At 51.2% G+C, this 17,807-nt stretch overlaps 1 protein-coding gene across 1 annotated transcript; it reads left to right on the forward strand.

The window, feature by feature from the left end:
* The first annotated feature begins 2,184 nt into the window (after window positions 1-2,184).
* LOC142483550 (alpha-tubulin N-acetyltransferase 1-like) lies at window positions 2,185-16,746 on the forward strand. Its single transcript, XM_075583571.1, has 3 exons — window positions 2,185-2,345; window positions 13,455-13,491; window positions 15,943-16,746. The coding sequence occupies exons 1-3, from the start codon at window positions 2,246-2,248 to the stop codon at window positions 16,226-16,228; spliced, it is 423 nt and encodes a 140-aa protein (XP_075439686.1). The 5' UTR covers window positions 2,185-2,245; the 3' UTR covers window positions 16,229-16,746.
* Window positions 16,747-17,807: the final 1,061 nt, after the last annotated feature.

Raw genomic sequence — 17,807 nt, forward strand, 5'->3', positions numbered from 1 at the left:
GAGAGAGGAGGGAGGGCCGGGGTTAGAGAGGAGGGAGGGCCGGGGTTAGAGAGGAGGGAGGGCCGGGGTTAGAGAGGAGGGAGGGCCGGGGGTTATAAAGAGAGGAGGGAGGGCCGGGGGTTATAAAGAGAGGAGGGAGGGCCGGGGGTTATAAAGAGAGGAGGGAGGGCCGGGGTTAGAGAGGAGGGAGGGCCGGGGGGTTATAGAGAGAGGAGGGAGGGTCGGGGGGTTATAAAGAGAGGAGGGAGGGCCGGGGTTAGAGAGGAGGGAGGGCCGGGGGTTATAGAGAGAGGAGGGAGGGCCGGGGTTAGAGAGGAGGGAGGGCCGGGGGTTATAGAGAGAGGAGGGAGGGCCGGGGTTAGAGAGGAGGGAGGGCCGGGGGTTATAGAGAGAGGAGGGAGGGCCGGGGGTTATAGAGAGAGAGAGGAGGGAGGGCCGGGGGTTATTGAGAGAGGAGGGAGGGCTGGGGGGTTATAGAGAGAGGAGGGAGGGCTGGGGGTTATAGAGAGAGAGAGGAGGGAGGGCTGGGGGTTATAGAGAGAGGAAGTAGGGCCGGGGTTAGAGAGGAGGGAGGGCCGGGGTTAGAGAGGAGGGAGGACCGGGGGTTATAGAGAGAGGAGGGAGGGCCGGGGTTAGAGAGGAGGGAGGGCCGGGGGTTATAGAGAGAGGAGGGAGGGCTGAGGCTGCTGAACCCATGTCATCATCCCCCCCCCTCTCATCTCTCTCTCTCTGCCCCCCTCACACATTTGCTTTCCTTCATCTTTCATGGCTGCTCCCCCCTCCAACCTATCCCTCCCTCTTCTCAATCCACATTTCTCTCCCCATCTCTCTCTCCCCACCCATCTCTCTCCCCACCCATCTCTCCCCCCATCTCTCTCTCCCCCTCATCTCTCTCTCCCCCCATCTCTCTCTCCCCCATCTCTCTCTCTCCCCCCATCTCTCTCTCTCTCCCCCCATCTCTCTCTCTCTCCCCCATCTCTCTCTCTCCCCCCATCTCTCTCTCTCCCCTCATCTCTCTCTCTCTCCCCCCATATCTCTCTCTCTCCCCCCATCTCTCTCGTCTCCCCCCATCTCCCTCTCTCTCCCCCCATATCTCTCTCTCTCCCCCCCTATCTCTCTCTCCCCCCCATCTCTCTCTCCCCCCATCTCTCTCTCTCCCCATCTCTCTCTCTCCCCCCATCTCTCTCTCTGCCCCCATCTCTCTCTCTGCCCCCATCTCTCTCTCTGCCCCCATCTCTCTCTCTGACCCCATCTCTCTCTCTGCCCCCATCTCTCTCTCTGCCCCCATCTCTCTCTCTGACCCCATCTCTCTCTCTGCCCCCATCTCTCTCTCTGCCCCCATCTCTCTCTCTGCCCCCATCTCTCTCTCTCCCCCCATCTCTCTCTCTGCCCCCATCTCTCTCTCTGCCCCCATCTCTCTCTCTGCCCCCATCTCTCTCTCTGCCCCCATCTCTCTCTCTGCCCCCATCTCTCTCTCTCCCCCATCTCTCTCTCCCCCCCATCTCTCTCTCTCCCCCCATCTCTCTCTCTGCCCCCATCTCTCTCTCTCTCTCCCCCCATCTCTCTCTCTCTCCCCCCATCTCTCTCTCTGACCCCATCTCTCTCTCTCTCCCCCATCTCTCTCTCTCTCCCCCCATCTCTCTCTCTCTCCCCCATCTCTCTCTCTCTCCCCCATCTCTCTCTCTCTCCCCCATCTCTCTCTCTCTCCCCCCATCTCTCTCTCTCCCCCATCTCTCTCTCTCTCTCTCTCCCCCATCTCTCTCTCTCCCCCCATCTCTCTCTCTCTCTCCCCCATCTCTCTCTCCCCCATCTCTCTCTCTGACCCCATCTCTCTCTCTGACCCATCTCTCTCTCTGCCCCCATCTCTCTCTCTCCCCCCATCTCTCTCTCTCCCCCCATCTCTCTCTCTCCCCCATCTCTCTCTCTCTCTCTCCCCATCTCTCTCTCTCCCCCCATCTCTCTCTCTCTCCCCCCATCTCTCTCTCTCCCCCCATCTCACTCTCTCCCCCCAACTCTCTCTCTCCCCTCCAACTCTCTCTCTCCCCCCCATCTCTCTCCCCCCATCTCTCTCTCTCCCCCCCATCTCTCTCTCCCCCCATCTCTCTCTCTCTCCCCCCATCTCTCTCTCTCACCCCATCTCTCTCTCTCTCTCCAATCTCTATCACTCCACCATCTCTCTCTCTCTCCCTCCCCTATCTTTCTCCCTCTCCCCCACTCTTCCCCATCTCTCCCCCCTCTCAGTGATATGAATGTGTCGCTCGGTCTCATGGCTCAGAGAAGCTGTTATAGTCGTTATGCGTCTCCTTCTCCCTCTCTCCGCACCTCCAGCAGAGGGAAGACCCCAGGTAAGTGCAGAGCTGGGAGCTCCAGCTGTCTCTGTACTCCTCTGTCTGTCTGACTCCCCTATGTGTCTGTCTGTCTGTGTGTGTCTGTCTGTCTGTGTCCCTGTCTGTGTGTGTCCCTGTCTGTGTGTGTCCCTGTCTGTGTGTGTCCCTGTCTGTGTGTGTCCCTGTCTGTGTGTGTCCGGTCAGTGTGTGTCCCGGTCAGTGTGTGTCCCTGTCTGTGTGTGTCCCTGTCTGTGTGTGTCCCTGTCTGTGTGTGCCCCTGTCTGTGTGTGCCCCTGTCTGTGTGTGCCCCTGTCTGTGTGTGTCCCTGTCTGTGTGTGTCCCTGTCTGTGTGTGTCCCTGTCTGTGTGTGTCCCTGTCTGTGTGTGTCCCTGTCTGTGTGTGTCCCTGTCTGTGTGTGTCCCTGTCTGTGTGTGTCCCTGTCTGTGTGTGTCCCTGTCTGTGTGTGTCCCTGTCTGTGTGTGTCCCTGTCTGTGTGTGTCCCTGTCTGTGTGTGTCCCTGTCTGTGTGTGTCCCCTGTCTGTGTGTGTCCCTGTCTGTGTGTGTCCCTGTCTGTGTGTGTCCCGGTCAGTGTGTGTCCCGGTCAGTGTGTGTCCCGGTCAGTGTGTGTCCCGGTCAGTGTGTGTCCCGGTCAGTGTGTGTCCCGGTCAGTGTGTGTCCCGGTCAGTGTGTGTCCCGGTCTGTGTGTGTCCCGGTCTGTGTGTGTCCCTGTCTGTGTGTGTCCCGGTCAGTGTGTGTCCCTGTCTGTGTGTGTCCCTGTCTGTGTGTGTCCCTGTCTGTGTGTGTCCCTGTCTGTGTGTGTCCCTGTCTGTGTGTGTCCCGGTCAGTGTGTGTCCCGGTCAGTGTGTGTCCCGGTCAGTGTGTGTCCCGGTCAGTGTGTGTCCCGGTCAGTGTGTGTCCCGGTCAGTGTGTGTCCCGGTCTGTGTGTGTCCCGGTCAGTGTGTGTCCCGGTCTGTGTGTGTCCCTGTCTGTGTGTGTCCCGGTCAGTGTGTGTCCCTGTCTGTGTGTGCCCCTGTCTGTGTGTGCCCCTGTCTGTGTGTGCCCCTGTCTGTGTGTGCCCCTGTCTGTGTGTGCCCCTGTCTGTGTGTGCCCCTGTCTGTGTGTGTCCCTGTCTGTGTGTGTCCCTGTCTGTGTGTGTATGTATGTATGTGTATGTATGTATGTCTGTGTGTGTATGTATGTATGTCTGTGTGTGTATGTATGTCTGTGTGTGTATGTATGTCTGTGTGTGTATGTATGTATGTCTGTGTGTGTGTGTATGTATGTCTGTGTGTGTGTGTATGTATGTCTGTGTATGTCTGTGTGTGTGTGTGTATGTCTGTGTGTGTGTGTATGTCTGTGTGTGTGTGTATGTCTGTGTGTGTGTGTGTGTGTGTGTGTGTTTGTGTGTGTGTCTGTGTATGTCTGTGTGTGTGTGTGTGTGTGTGTGTGTGTGTGTGTGTGTGTGTGTGTGTGTGTGTGTGTCTGTGTGTGTGTGTGTGTGTGTGTATGTATATCTGTGTGTGTATGTATATCTGTGTGTGTGTGTGTATATATGTGTGTGTGTGTGTGTATATATATGTGTGTGTGTGTGTGTGTGTATGTATGTCTGTGTGTGTATGTATATCTGTGTGTGTATGTATGTCTGTGTGTGTATGTATGTCTGTGTGTGTGTGTGTATGTCTGTGTGTGTGTGTCCCTGTCTGTGTGTGTGTCCCTGTCTGTGTGTGTCCCTGTCTGTGTGTGCCTGTCTCTGCCTGTGTGTGCCTGTCTCTGCCTGTGTGTGCCTGTCTCTGCCTGTGTGTATCTGTCTGTCTGGTTCCCCTCTGTGTGTATCTGTCTGTCTGTTTCCCCTCTGTGTGTATCTGTCTGTCTGTTTCCCCTCTGTGTGTATCTGTCTGTCTGTTTCCCCTCTGTGTGTATCTGTCTGTGTGTGTCCCTGTCTGTGTGTGTCCCTGTCTGTGTGTGTCCCTGTCTGTGTGTGTCCCTGTCTGTGTGTGTCCCTGTCTGTGTGTGTCCCTGTCTGTGTGTGTCCCTGTCTGTGTGTGTCCCTGTCTGTGTGTGTCCCTGTCTGTGTGTGTCCCTGTCTGTGTGTGTCCCTGTCTGTGTGTGTCCCTGTCTGTGTGTGTCCCTGTCTGTGTGTGTCCCGGTCAGTGTGTGTCCCGGTCAGTGTGTGTCCCGGTCAGTGTGTGTCCCGGTCAGTGTGTGTCCCGGTCAGTGTGTGTCCCGGTCAGTGTGTGTCCCGGTCAGTGTGTGTCCCGGTCTGTGTGTGTCCCGGTCTGTGTGTGTCCCTGTCTGTGTGTGTCCCTGTCTGTGTGTGCCCCTGTCTGTGTGTGCCCCTGTCTGTGTGTGCCCCTGTCTGTGTGTGCCCCTGTCTGTGTGTGCCCCTGTCTGTGTGTGCCCCTGTCTGTGTGTGCCCCTGTCTGTGTGTGTCCCTGTCTGTGTGTGTCCCTGTCTGTGTGTGTATGTATGTATGTGTATGTATGTATGTCTGTGTGTGTATGTATGTATGTCTGTGTGTGTATGTATGTCTGTGTGTGTATGTATGTATGTCTGTGTGTGTATGTATGTCTGTGTGTGTGTGTATGTATGTCTGTGTGTGTGTGTATGTATGTCTGTGTATGTCTGTGTGTGTGTGTGTATGTCTGTGTGTGTGTGTATGTCTGTGTGTGTGTGTATGTCTGTGTGTGTGTGTGTGTGTGTGTGTGTGTGTGTGTCTGTGTGTCTGTGTGTGTGTGTATGTCTGTGTGTGTGTGTATGTCTGTGTGTGTGTGTGTGTGTGTGTGTGTGTGTGTGTGTGTGTGTGTATGTATATCTGTGTGTGTATGTATATCTGTGTGTGTGTGTGTATATATGTGTGTGTGTGTGTGTATATATATGTGTGTGTGTGTGTGTGTGTATGTATGTCTGTGTGTGTATGTATATCTGTGTGTGTATGTATGTCTGTGTGTGTATGTATGTCTGTGTGTGTGTGTGTATGTCTGTGTGTGTGTGTCCCTGTCTGTGTGTGTGTCCCTGTCTGTGTGTGTCCCTGTCTGTGTGTGCCTGTCTCTGCCTGTGTGTGCCTGTCTCTGCCTGTGTGTGCCTGTCTCTGCCTGTGTGTATCTGTCTGTCTGGTTCCCCTCTGTGTGTATCTGTCTGTCTGTTTCCCCTCTGTGTGTATCTGTCTGTCTGTTTCCCCTCTGTGTGTATCTGTCTGTCTGTTTCCCCTCTGTGTGTATCTGTCTGTCTGTTTCCCCTCTGTGTGTATCTGTCTGTCTGTTTCCCCTCTGTGTGTATCTGTCTGTCTGTTTCCCCTCTGTGTGTATCTGTCTGTCTGTTTCCCCTCTGTGTGTATCTGTCTGTCTGTTTCCCCTCTGTGTGTATCTGTCTGTCTGTTTCCCCTCTGTGTGTATCTGTCTGTCTGTTTCCCCTCTGTGTGTATCTGTCTGTCTGTTTCCCCTCTGTGTGTATCTGTCTGTCTGTTTCCCCTCTGTGTGTATCTGTCTGTCTGTTTCCCCTCTGTGTGTATCTGTCTGTCTGTTTCCCCTCTGTGTGTATCTGTCTATCCGTTTCCCCTCTGTGTGTATCTAACTATCCGTCTGTCTCCCTCTCCTGTCTGTTTGCGTGTCTGTCTACAGTAGCGAGAAAACATTTGTGAACCTCTTAGGATTTTCACATATTTCAAACATAAAATGTTATTAGATCTTAATCTAAGTCCTAAAAATAAAGATAAAGATAACCTGATCAAACAAATGACACAAAAACTTGATACTTTTTCAACATTTATTTAACTCCCAAATGATTCGACATTCAATATCCACGTGTATCTAAGTATATGAACTTTAGATTCAGTACCTGGTGGCGCCCCCTTTAGCAGCAATGACAAACTGCGCGTTTCCTGTAACTGCCGGTCAGTCTCTCACATCGGGTTTGAGGAATTTTGGCCCATTCCTCCGTACAGAACTACTCCAACTCGGTGACATGTGAGGGGTTCCTGGCATGGACAGCGCACTTCAGGTCCTTGATTGAGCTTCAGCTCTCGGATGGACGGCCTGGCATTCTGCTCTAGAATCTTCCGATACAACGCAGAATTCATGGTTGTGTCAATGATGGCAAGCCGTCTAGGTCCTCCGGCAGCAAAGCAGCCCCAAACCATCACACTCCCACCACCATGCTTGACGGTTGGGATGAAGTTCTTCTGTTCGAACGTAGTGTTTGGTTTTCGCCTTACATAACGTTTCTCATTCAGGCCAAAAAGTTCTACCTTTCCCACGTCTGTCCAGAGAACATTGTTCCAGAAGTCTTGTGGATCAACTGTGTGCTCTTTAGTGACCTTCAAAACGGACAACAAGGTCACCATTCAACACCATTATAGTTGTCTTTTTCTGATCGTTGAATCATGAACACCCACATTAGCCGAGGCGGGTGTGGCCGGCAGATCCTTGGATCTTACTCTGGGGGTTCTTTGTGACTTCCTGTATGATTTGCTGGTTTGTTCTTGGAGAGATTTTGGTTGGATGACCGCTCCTGGGTAGAGTGACTGTGGTCTTGAACTTTGTCTATTTGTAGACTATCTGTCTGACAGTGAATTGGTGGAGCCCCAAATCCTTAGAATTGGTTTTGTAACCCTTTCTAGACCGATGAGCATCAATAACTGCTTTTCTGAGGTCCTCAGAGATTTATTTTGATCGTGGCATTACATGTTTCCACACATCCGTATCGTCAAGACCAAACTCACAAAGTTTGTGATCTTTATATAGGTGGGGCCTCCCAAACTCACACCTGAAGATCTACCTAATTATTTACACAAACTTTTTCTCGCCACTGTATCTGTGTGTGTGTTTGTCTCTCTCTCCTCTCTCTCCTCTCTCTCTCCTCTCTCTCTCTCCTCTCTCTCTCCTCTCTCTCTCCTCTCTCTCTCTCCTCTCTCTCTCCTCTCTCTCTCCTCTCTCTCTCCTCTCTCTCTCCTCTCTCTCTCCTCTCTCTCTCCTCTCTCTCTCTCTCCTCTCTCTCTCCTCTCTATGTAATTGTCCATCCATCATCTCCCTCTTCCTATATCTCACACACTCTTTCTTAATAATAACTTAATTAATATAGAGCTTTTCTCCTAGTGGGAGACACAAAGCGCTTCACAATCACACAAAACACATCCAAACCTTAACAAATAAAGACCAAACACAAGATAAAACAATGAACCAAATGCAGGCGACGGATCTAGTAGAATGGACAAGGAGAATATGCAGATGACAACCCGAGGCCATGTCATCTGGTCATCTTGCCCAGTGGCAGCATGTACACTATGAACAACTTGGGGGATAAGATGGTCATCCACATGACATGGTCACTGGAGCAGAGGAGTACACCCCAGAAGATACGCTCTGAAGCCTACCAGTAAGGAAAGCTTTGACCCAGCTGAGAACTGTGCCACCGTGTCTACCGAAATCCTTCATGCGCTCCATTAAATTCCCATCGTACACTGGCGACACACTTTATTCGAGCTCGGCTAGTCCCACGAATTCGGATATACCCGGGTATATTGAGGTTTGTGACTGTTTTCTGCCCGAGTGCATTGGGTTATTTTCCAGGCAGGGATTGAAGCATTTTATTCCCGCTGGCTGCAATACTGCACAGTATATATATATACTGCATTACAATTCATAAATTTATGCCATCTGGTAGACACGCGAAGCATTGCAGTCTATTAAATCATTATCATTTAACAGATCAGCCGCCCGTCAGCCAGGCATGAACCCAGGCTGGGAAGGCAAACGCAACGGGGCTTGTCAGAGGTGAGGAGCGGCGCATTCCAGGTATCTGCCAGGTACATACTGGGTATTTGCTCGAATAAAGTATGTCGGTGCAGTACATAGTATCTAATGCTGCCAAGAGGTCAAGTAGGACTAAGATCAAACAGTCTCCTCTGTCTCCCGCCACCAGAAGATCATTAAGCACACGAACCAGTGCTGTTTCAGTACTGTGCCTTCTTCTGGATCGTAAATATTGTAGGTAGAAAGATGGTTTTCCAGTTGGGCTGCAATCACTTTCTCAATGACCTTCCCTAGGAAAGGAACATTTTGATACGGACGTGGTTAGCCATAAAGGCTTTTGTAGAAGAGGTCTGATGATGGCTTTCGGCAGCGGTTCCGGAAAGATCTTCGTTTGCAAAGACCATAGGACTATTTTGGCAAATACTGGGCCGATTTACATCACCTCCCCCTAGAGCAGGGGTTTCCCAACTCCAGTCCTCAAAGACCCCTAACAGTCCAGGTTTCAAGGACATCCCTGCTTGAGCACAGGTGGTTCGGTCGAAACGATTGAGCCACCTGTGCTAATGTGAGGATATTCTTCAAACATGCACTGTTCAGGGTACTTGAGGACTGGAGTTGGGAAACGCTGCCCTAAAAGATGGCATGCCCAGATCCAAACTACAGGTAGAGGGTTGCCACCCCTTGATAGTTTGCACAATTATTTCCGCATCCAGATGGTCCAAACTAGTCCATGAAGCCAAAGAACTTGCATTCACTGGCAGCCCACGATACTTCTTAGACAGCACTGTCGGAATCCAGGCCTGGATGGAGACCTTTTTTTATCAACCAAAGAAGAGCACAAACTCATCACACCACAACTGATAAAAGGCTTACATCAGACTGTAAAAATGCTGGCGTGTAAGGCCTCTCGAGCTTAGCCGGTCAATTGTCCACTGCCACAATCTCTGATTTCTTACGAGTGACCGTAGACAAGTATTTGACGATATGGTGAATCAGTTTAAGCTGGTCTTCCACCATGCGAGTCTCCTGCCAGCGCCGTTGAAGCCTGCGACCCCCCCCCCTTCTTCCATTTCCTGTGGCGACATGAGGTGTCGTATATGAACAGGAGCAATACTATCCATTGCAGCCGATTTGTAGTAATGGACTGCAGCACAGGGATTGTTCCAGGCAGTGGTTACGTCAGAGAGGTCCAGGGTTGCCATGAGCCCCATGGAAGATAGACCCTTCATCGGGTTATGTGGTCATTGCCACGGTAGACCAGGTCTTTAAACACATTTATATTTAAGGGATCAGTCACAAGGCAAAACAAGGCAGTGAAATAAAATGAAGTTTATTTGGATAAGACCTCGGAAACGCACAGGAACACAAAATACTGAAAATATACACACTGGGGTCTGGGGGTAGCCCTTTCCTAGTTGCGGGCGCCTGCTTCAGCAAAAGGCATTACCCTGTCTGCTCCGGTTGGTTCCAGCCTACTAGCTTGGCTTCTCTGTGTGAATAGTTCTTTTACCGAGAAGCACCTTTGAGAAGCCTGCCAGCAGCTCCTTCTCTCTTCAAATCTCCAACAAAAAAGAGGGTTATCTGCTACACTGCTCTCCCTTATATAGGGTTTGAAGCCTATCTAATACATTGAGGGGGCTGGCAGCCAATTAGAGCACGGATTGTGGTTGTGCATTCAATGATAGGAGGGGAAGTTCAAAACTTGCCAATGGAAATTGTGCCTATGAGTTTGAAATCCAGCAACCGTTTTCCTGGCTAGCCCAATACCCCCTGTGTTCCTGGCTCCCCTGGGTCTAGGTGAAACAAAGGCTTTCTCTGAAAATAGCAAATCCACAGCCCTCCCCCTCACCATGTTGCAATTAACACAGGGAATCCCTATACTTGGGCTAGTGGAATTTAATTGCTAATTCACATCTGGCTGCCTTTTGTCCTGTATGCAGTTCAGCTCACCGCATAAACACAAAATGCATTGTTGTTTTAAAACTAACATTTGGTCCCTAGAGCTTGCACTCTACAATTTGGACCTAAAATGTGGGGTCTGTGAACTGGGGCTCTAAAACCTGTTCTAGGACACCAGCCCCTACACCCAATACAGTAACAGTAACATTTGATCCCTAGAGCTGACACGCTAAAACTGGGATCTGCGAGCTGGGGTTCTAAAGCCTGCGTTAGCATACAAGCCTTCTAGACCCAGCTCTAACACCTTGCTGGCAGGCAATACAGGTTAACCCTGTTTGCCCCCAAATATCCCCCTTTTTCCTCATGTTCCAGAAGTCTCTGCCCTGCAGCTATTTCTCATAAGGGGCCCAACAATACAAGGCAACCCACGTATAAAACAGAAAACAGCGCACAACGCTCATCGTGAAATGTGTATAAACAATTTATATATTAAAAATGATTCAAGGTTCTGCGTACATCAGATATAAGAATAACGGGCATTGATTATGACAATGACAGCTGTTACCACTCACACCGGAACACACGGGGAAGCAGGGACGGGCGACCTGATCCACTCCAGGGTTCTGCAGTCAGGTGGCTTGCAGTGCTCTCATCTATCACGATCTATGTGTAGAGAGTCCTTTAGTAACGTCCACACCGTCCAGGAAAATGAATCCCAAGCTCCGTTCGGGTCAGAGGTGGCTGATACACTGGCAGTCTCATGGAACAGCGTCTGCTGTCTATCTCACGGCACCACGCTGAACGCCGTCGGGCAGTGATGATGTCACCGTTATCGGCGCCAGTCAGGAAAGGTACAATATTAGACCCAAGAGCTGACACTCAGCCCTTGCCATACTACCCCCCAGGACTACCCCCTACCGTCACAGTCATGTCCATGGAGGAAGGGCTATTTGGGGGGGGCAGTTACAATTGACAACCAAACATAGTGGTGATCTGACAAAAGTACTTAGTCTATCTTTGGGTCAGAGATGTCTAACCAGGTCTGGACAACATGATCAAGCGTGTGTCCACTTTTTGGGGTATTTGAGTGGACTACTTGTGTGAGGACTCAGAGCACTTAGAGACTTTATCATTGTCACGGTGAGATTATGGCAGGCTGTATAAGTCACACATAGATATATATAACAGATGATATATATTTATCACTGGGTCTGAACTGGGACGGGTCTTAGATATAATAAAGTATATTTATTCCTTTGGATAGGTGAACACACGAATAATACAGTAACAGACAAGAAGTACACTTACTTTGGGGTTGGGGAATGAGAAGTATATAGCATAGCAATTCTCTCGCAATCAGGTAGCCATCAGATGATAAATTGAAGACAAAGGATACAGGGTGGACATCAGTTTATAAACCTTGTGTGCCCTATCCTTAACATTGAGTACCGTGGATTGGTTTTCAATTAACTCTAGCCAGTAGTTAACGTGGGAACACTTTTTGACCCATGCCCCCGGCTAGTTGGGATACGCGTAGTAGAGCTCTGGGGTCCCATTTCTATGACCCTCCTCTGTATCAGGAATGCCAGCTAGTCTACCAAATGGAGTACCTGGCAGGAAATCCTTTGTTGGGAGGTGTGAAATGGAACACTTGAAGACTGCTCTGGTTTGAGTAGTCTCCACCCTCATGCAAACAGTAGAGGTGACGAAATCCTTTGAAACATACTCAGGTCCTAGACATGGGGTCGCCTTTCTGGCCATATGCTACTCTGGTATGCAAAGGAATTTCCTCTGAGTTTTACCCATATCTTGGAATACAGTATGTTGGATAAAACATGAACATATTAAAATATCCGGTTCCTTTGGGTCCAGCAGGTCCAAACTTCCCAGTTCTCAATGCCGGAACTGGGACACCCTATGGTCCAATTTGCGACCGGCTATGACCTGGGAAACCGGAGATACACAAATACACTTAAAACCGTTTTACATTTTAATGCACAAATCTCCGCTGTAAATTAAATCACGGTTTTTCACTAAATCCCCATTGAAAACAACGAGTTCCGCCGCCATAGACTTTCAATGGCAAACGGCCGCCATTGGCGGCTATGGGAATCCCCGCCGTAGATTTTCAACGGGGCGATGCCGCCGTTGAAGTCAATGGGAGTTTTCCGCCGTAGCCGGTCAATGGGGGTTTGGCCGCCATTGAAGTCTATGGGAGAAATCCCGAACCTTCAAGGGGGTCCATACTCCGTCGGGTTGGTCCCAGAGGGTTAAGGATGGTTCTGCAGCGATGCCGGAGCAGTGGTTACACATACTCCAAACCCTGACTCTCTGGACCCTCCGGAACCGGAGCTATGGAATACCAAATTTCTGCATTTGACACTTAGCCGTTTTCCTGAGCTGGTTCTGCCGCCGCCATTGGAACCTATGGCGCGGCCTGCTCTTCTCGGTTCGACCCTTATCGGGGGTCCAGGATACGGGGACCCGGTTGTGGTCGAGTGGGGGGAGGTCTAGGAACTAGGGACAGAAAGAATTTTATTCCTAGAGGCCCTAGAACTGTTTATTCCCACGCCACTTGTCATTGAACTTGACTTGTAAGTGATCAAAGCTCTTTTATTGAAATTGTATCCGCTTTGCGGTCAAGCGGTTTGGACGGCAGCCAACTCGTTCCTGGAAAGCTCTCTCGAGGGTTTCTCCATTGAAGTCAATGAGCCCATTGACTTTCAATGGGAAACCGCCGCTCTCCCTCTCGGACGCCATCTGCTGGTCTTCTCAGGAACCGGACTCCACAGCAAGATTCACCATTAAGAAGCATTGAGCCCTAATGGCGGCCTATTGGAACCTGCAAAATGGTGCCTGAAAAGGCGGGAAAATTACACAAAGGGCTATAATCACTATACCACTATTAACCCTTGTGCTCCCGGATGGATCCCAGTGTGTGTGTGCTGCAGACCAGATGTTACAATAAAACAGGGGAATACACATGTACATGTCATTACAGGGGTTAAATCACCGTTCTGGGTCTTAGTCCAGTTAACCCTTTGACTCCCGGGTGAGGTCAGGGGATGGCCAAATGGGGTGTAACCCCTTTAATCCCGGGCCACCCCCTTTCTCCCTTTACAATCATCAACCCAGGCACTTAAACATCCACTCCCCCCCAAGATGGAGCCATATGGGGGGGGTTCTCCAGAACTAACCCAGCAATGATACTTTCCCATCTCTAGGAGGACCGTCGATGAGAAGGACTCAAATGATCGAGTTCACCCAACTGAGAGGGTCCTAAGGTTCAAAGTAGTTTTAGAACAGATTGCCACACATAATATTTTGGTTGGAACAGCGGCTTTGAAAATGGGGTCTACGTTTTTCTTCTGCTTCTTAATCTGTCCCTCTTTTCTTATCTCTCTCCCCATTCCCTTTTATTCCTCCTGTCTTTCCCCCTTTTCTTCTCGGTACTAATCAGTCTGTTTCATTCTCTCCATAGTGGAGGTTGAAGGAAAACCGCACGACACAGAGACAAGGTGAGAATGACGTCCCCTATTTGTTACCCTGCGGGGGAGGGACAGACTCATAGCTCCCTTCTGTCTGTCACTGTGTCACCCTGCGGGGGGAGGAACAGACTCATAGCTCCCTTCTGTCTGTCTCACCCTGCGGGGGGAGGGACAGACTCATAGCTCCCTTCTGTCTGTGTCACTCTGTCACCCTGCGGGGGAGGGACAGACTCATAGATCCCTTCTGTCTGTGTCACTGTGTCACCCTGCGGGGGAGGGACAGACTCATAGCTCCCTTCTGTCTGTCACTCTGTCACCCTGCGGGGGAGGGACAGACTCATAGATCCCTTCTGTCTGTGTCACTGTGTCACCCTGCGGGGGAGGGACAGACTCATAGATCCCTTCTGTCTGTGTCACTGTGTCACCCTGCGGGGGGAGGGACAGACTCATAGCTCCCTTCTGTCTGTGTCACTGTGTCACCCTGCGGGGGGAGGGACAGACTCATAGCTCCCTTCTGTCTGTGTCACTGTGTCACCCTGCGGGGGGAGGGACAGACTCATAGCTCCCTTCTGTCTGTGTCACTGTGTCACCCTGCGGGGGGAGGGACAGACTCATAGCTCCCTTCTGTCTGTGTCACTGGGTCAGCCTGCGGGGGGAGGGACAGACTCATAGCTCCCTTCTGTCTGTGTCACTGTGTCACCCTGCGGGGGGAGGGACAGACACATAGCTCCCTTCTGTCTGTCACCCTGCGGGGGGAGGGACAGACTCATAGCTCCCTTCTGTCTGTCACTGTGACACCCTGCGGGGGGAGGGACAGACACATAGCTCCCTTCTGTCTGTGTCACTGTGTCACCCTACGGGGGGAGGGACAGACTCATAGCTCCCCTCTGTCTGTGCCACTGTGTCACCCTGCAGGGGAGGGACAGACTCATAGCTCCCTTCTGTCTGTGTCACTCTGTCACCCTGCGGGGGAGGGACAGACTCATAGATCCCTTCTGTCTGTGTCACTGTGTCACCCTGCGGGGGGAGGGACAGACTCATAGCTCCCTTCTGTCTGTGTCACTGTGTCACCCTGCGGGGGGAGGGACAGACTCATAGCTCCCTTCTGTCTGTGTCACTGTGTCACCCTGCGGGGGGAGGGACAGACTCATAGCTCCCTTCTGTCTGTCACTGTGTCACCCTGCGGGGGAGGGACAGACACATAGCTCCCTTCTGTCTGTGTCACCCTGCGTGGGGAGGAACAGACTCATAGCTCCCTTCTGTCTGTGTCACTGTGTCACCCTGCGGGGGGAGGGACAGACTCATAGCTCCCTTCTGTCTGTGTCACTGTGTCACCCTGCGGGGGAGGGACAGACTCATAGCTCCCTTCTGTCTGTGTCACTGTGTCACCCTGCGGGGGAGGGACAGACACATAGCTCCCTTCTGTCTGTGTCACTGTGTCGCCCTGCGGGGGGAGGGACAGACTCATAGCTCCCTTCTGTCTGTGTCACTGTGTCACCCTGCAGGGGGTGGGGCAGACTCATAGCTCCCTTCTGTCTGTGTCACTGTGTCACCCTGCGGGGGGAGGGACAGGCTCATAGCTCCCTTCTGTCTGTGTCACTGTGTCACCCTGCGGGGAGTGGGGCAGACTCATAGCTCCCTTCTGTCTGTGTCACTGTCACCCTGCGGGGGGAGGGACAGACTCATAGCTCCCTTCTGTCTGTGTCACCCTGCGGGGGGAGGGACAGACTCATAGCTCCCTTCTGTCTGTCACTGTGTCACCCTGCGGGGGAGGGACAGACACATAGCTCCCTTCTGTCTGTGTCACCCTGCGGGGGGAGGAACAGACTCATAGCTCCCTTCTGTCTGTGTCACTGTGTCACCCTGCGGGGGGAGGGACAGACTCATAGCTCCCTTCTGTCTGTGTCACTGTGTCACCCTGCGGGGGAGGGACAGACTCATAGCTCCCTTCTGTCTGTGTCACTGTGTCACCCTGCGGGGGAGGGACAGACACATAGCTCCCTTCTGTCTGTGTCACTGTGTCGCCCTGCGGGGGGAGGGACAGACTCATAGCTCCCTTCTGTCTGTGTCACTGTGTCACCCTGCAGGGGGTGGGGCAGACTCATAGCTCCCTTCTGTCTGTGTCACTGTGTCACCCTGCGGGGGGAGGGACAGGCTCATAGCTCCCTTCTGTCTGTGTCACTGTGTCACCCTGCGGGGAGTGGGGCAGACTCATAGCTCCCTTCTGTCTGTGTCACTGTCACCCTGCGGGGGGAGGGACAGACTCATAGCTCCCTTCTGTCTGTGTCACTGTGTCACCCTGCGGGGAGTGGGGCAGACTCATAGCTCCCTTCTGTCTGTGTCACTGTGTCACCCTGCGGGGGGAGGGACAGTCTCATAGCTCCCTTCTGTCTGTGTCACTGTGTCACCCTGCAGGGGGTGGGGCAGACTTGTAGCTCCCTTGTATCTCTGTCAGACCACATCTCTCTTTTGCCTTCACAGAGTCACCAGGGGGGAGACCCCAGAAGACTCTCTTAACTTGAACTGTCAACCCCAAAGCCACCAAGTGAGCACCCCAATTACCCAGCATCGTCGGCAGCTACCCAGTGACCCCTCCGGCCACAAGACAGAAGGGGCGATAGGAGAGGAGGGGCAGAGCGGATACTGTGCCTCTGATGTCCCCAAATTTCCCTGGATGGATCAGCCCTCATGGACAGTGTTGGGGAGGGTGACAAATGCCCAGTGGGTGAGGCGTAAACAGGAGATACGCGGCACGCAGCCATGGTGAGGGCAGGAGAAGAGAGGGGGAGGAAAGGAGGGGGATGGAGTGAGTGTGACTGAGCGGGGAGAGGAAGGGGTGAAGGAAAGGGAGGGAAAGCGAAGCAGATGAAGAGGGGAGTAAGAAAGGGCTGTAGAGTAAGGGCGGAGGAAGTGGAAGGTAGGGGAGAGGTAGGAGATGGAAGGTATGGGAGGAGGGAGGAGAGGAGGAAGATTAGAGCGCAAGAGGGAGAGCGTTAGGGAGAAGGAAGAGAGTTAGGGAGAGGGGAGGAAGGTAGGGGAGAGTGTGAGGGAGATGAAGAGCGCACAGGATTTGCAAAGGAGAAAGTGTGGGTGGGAGATATGAAGAGAACATGAGAGAGGGGAGAGATTGAGAGTAGGAAAGCAAGAGGAGATGATGCAGGGGGGAGGGTGAGAGTACAAAAGGGAAGGGGGGAGAGTGGTGAGAGTACGAAAGGGGAGAGTGGTGAGCACAGACTGGCACACAGACACTTTATTATGCACACAGACATTTCTATACGGAAATAAACTGACTTTTATATATAAACAAAAACCTGTCTGCTGGTGTTTATATTACAGTGCGGGTGTTTATATATAAGTATGTGTGTCTATATAACTGTTTGAGTGTTGCTATTAGTGTGTGGGTGCTTATATTAATATGTGGGTGTTTATACAAATGATATTACTCTGGGTATTTATATTATGGTAAAGGTGTTTATATGACTAGGTATTTTTTATTAATATGTGGGTGTTGATATAACTGTTTATAGTAGTGTGTGGGTGATTATATTAGTGTGGGTGTTGATATAACTGTTTATAGTAGTGTGTGGGTGATTATATTAGTGTGGGTGTTGATATAACTGTTTATAGTAGTGTGTGGGTGATTATATTAGTGTGGGTGTTGATATAACTGTTTATAGTAGTGTGTGGGTGATTATATTAGTGTGGGTGTTGATATAACTGTTTATAGTAGTGTGTGGGTGATTATATTAGTGTGGGTGTTGATATAACTGTTTATAGTAGTGTGTGGGTGATTATATTAGTGTGGGTGTTGATATAACTGTTTATAGTAGTGTGTGGGTGATTATATTAGTGTGGGTGTTGATATAACTGTTTATAGTAGTGTGTGGGTGATTATATTAGTGTGGGTGTTGATATAACTGTTTATAGTAGTGTGTGGGTGATTATATTAGTGTGGGTGTTTTTGACGGGGGGAAATATTGGTCGTGATCAAGCAGATCTTGACCGGACGTAACTGGGAGATGGGCCACGCGCGCCCACGCACACACCACCCACGCGCGCACACCACTCACACGCTCCGCTTATGCACACACACCACCCACGCGCTCCGCCCACACACCACCCACGCGCTCCGCCCACGCACACACACACCCATTCATAGACGAAAAAATATATATACCGGCACTCTCAGTGCTCAAGTGTCAATAAATGTCATTTAACATGTACGATGTAACATGTAATGAACATTGGAAGAATTAGGTAAAAGCCATATTTGAATTGTCTGTCTTCAATTCCACCCCTTGATGTGTCTCTTAATTAAATTCAACTTGTCACACCTAGGCAGGACA

This window comes from Ascaphus truei, unplaced genomic scaffold, assembly GCF_040206685.1.
Source record: "Ascaphus truei isolate aAscTru1 unplaced genomic scaffold, aAscTru1.hap1 HAP1_SCAFFOLD_335, whole genome shotgun sequence".
In the NCBI taxonomy this organism is placed as follows: domain Eukaryota; kingdom Metazoa; phylum Chordata; class Amphibia; order Anura; family Ascaphidae; genus Ascaphus; species Ascaphus truei.

Coding starts and splice junctions, on each gene's coding strand:
- LOC142483550 (XM_075583571.1), top strand. CDS start 2,246: ATGAATGTGTCGCTCGGTCTCATGGCTCAGAGAAGCTGTTATAGTCGT. Junction 2,346..13,454: donor CAGCAGAGGGAAGACCCCAG/GTAAGTGCAGAG, acceptor TTCTCTCCATAG/TGGAGGTTGAAGGAAAACCG. Junction 13,492..15,942: donor CCGCACGACACAGAGACAAG/GTGAGAATGACG, acceptor TTGCCTTCACAG/AGTCACCAGGGGGGAGACCC.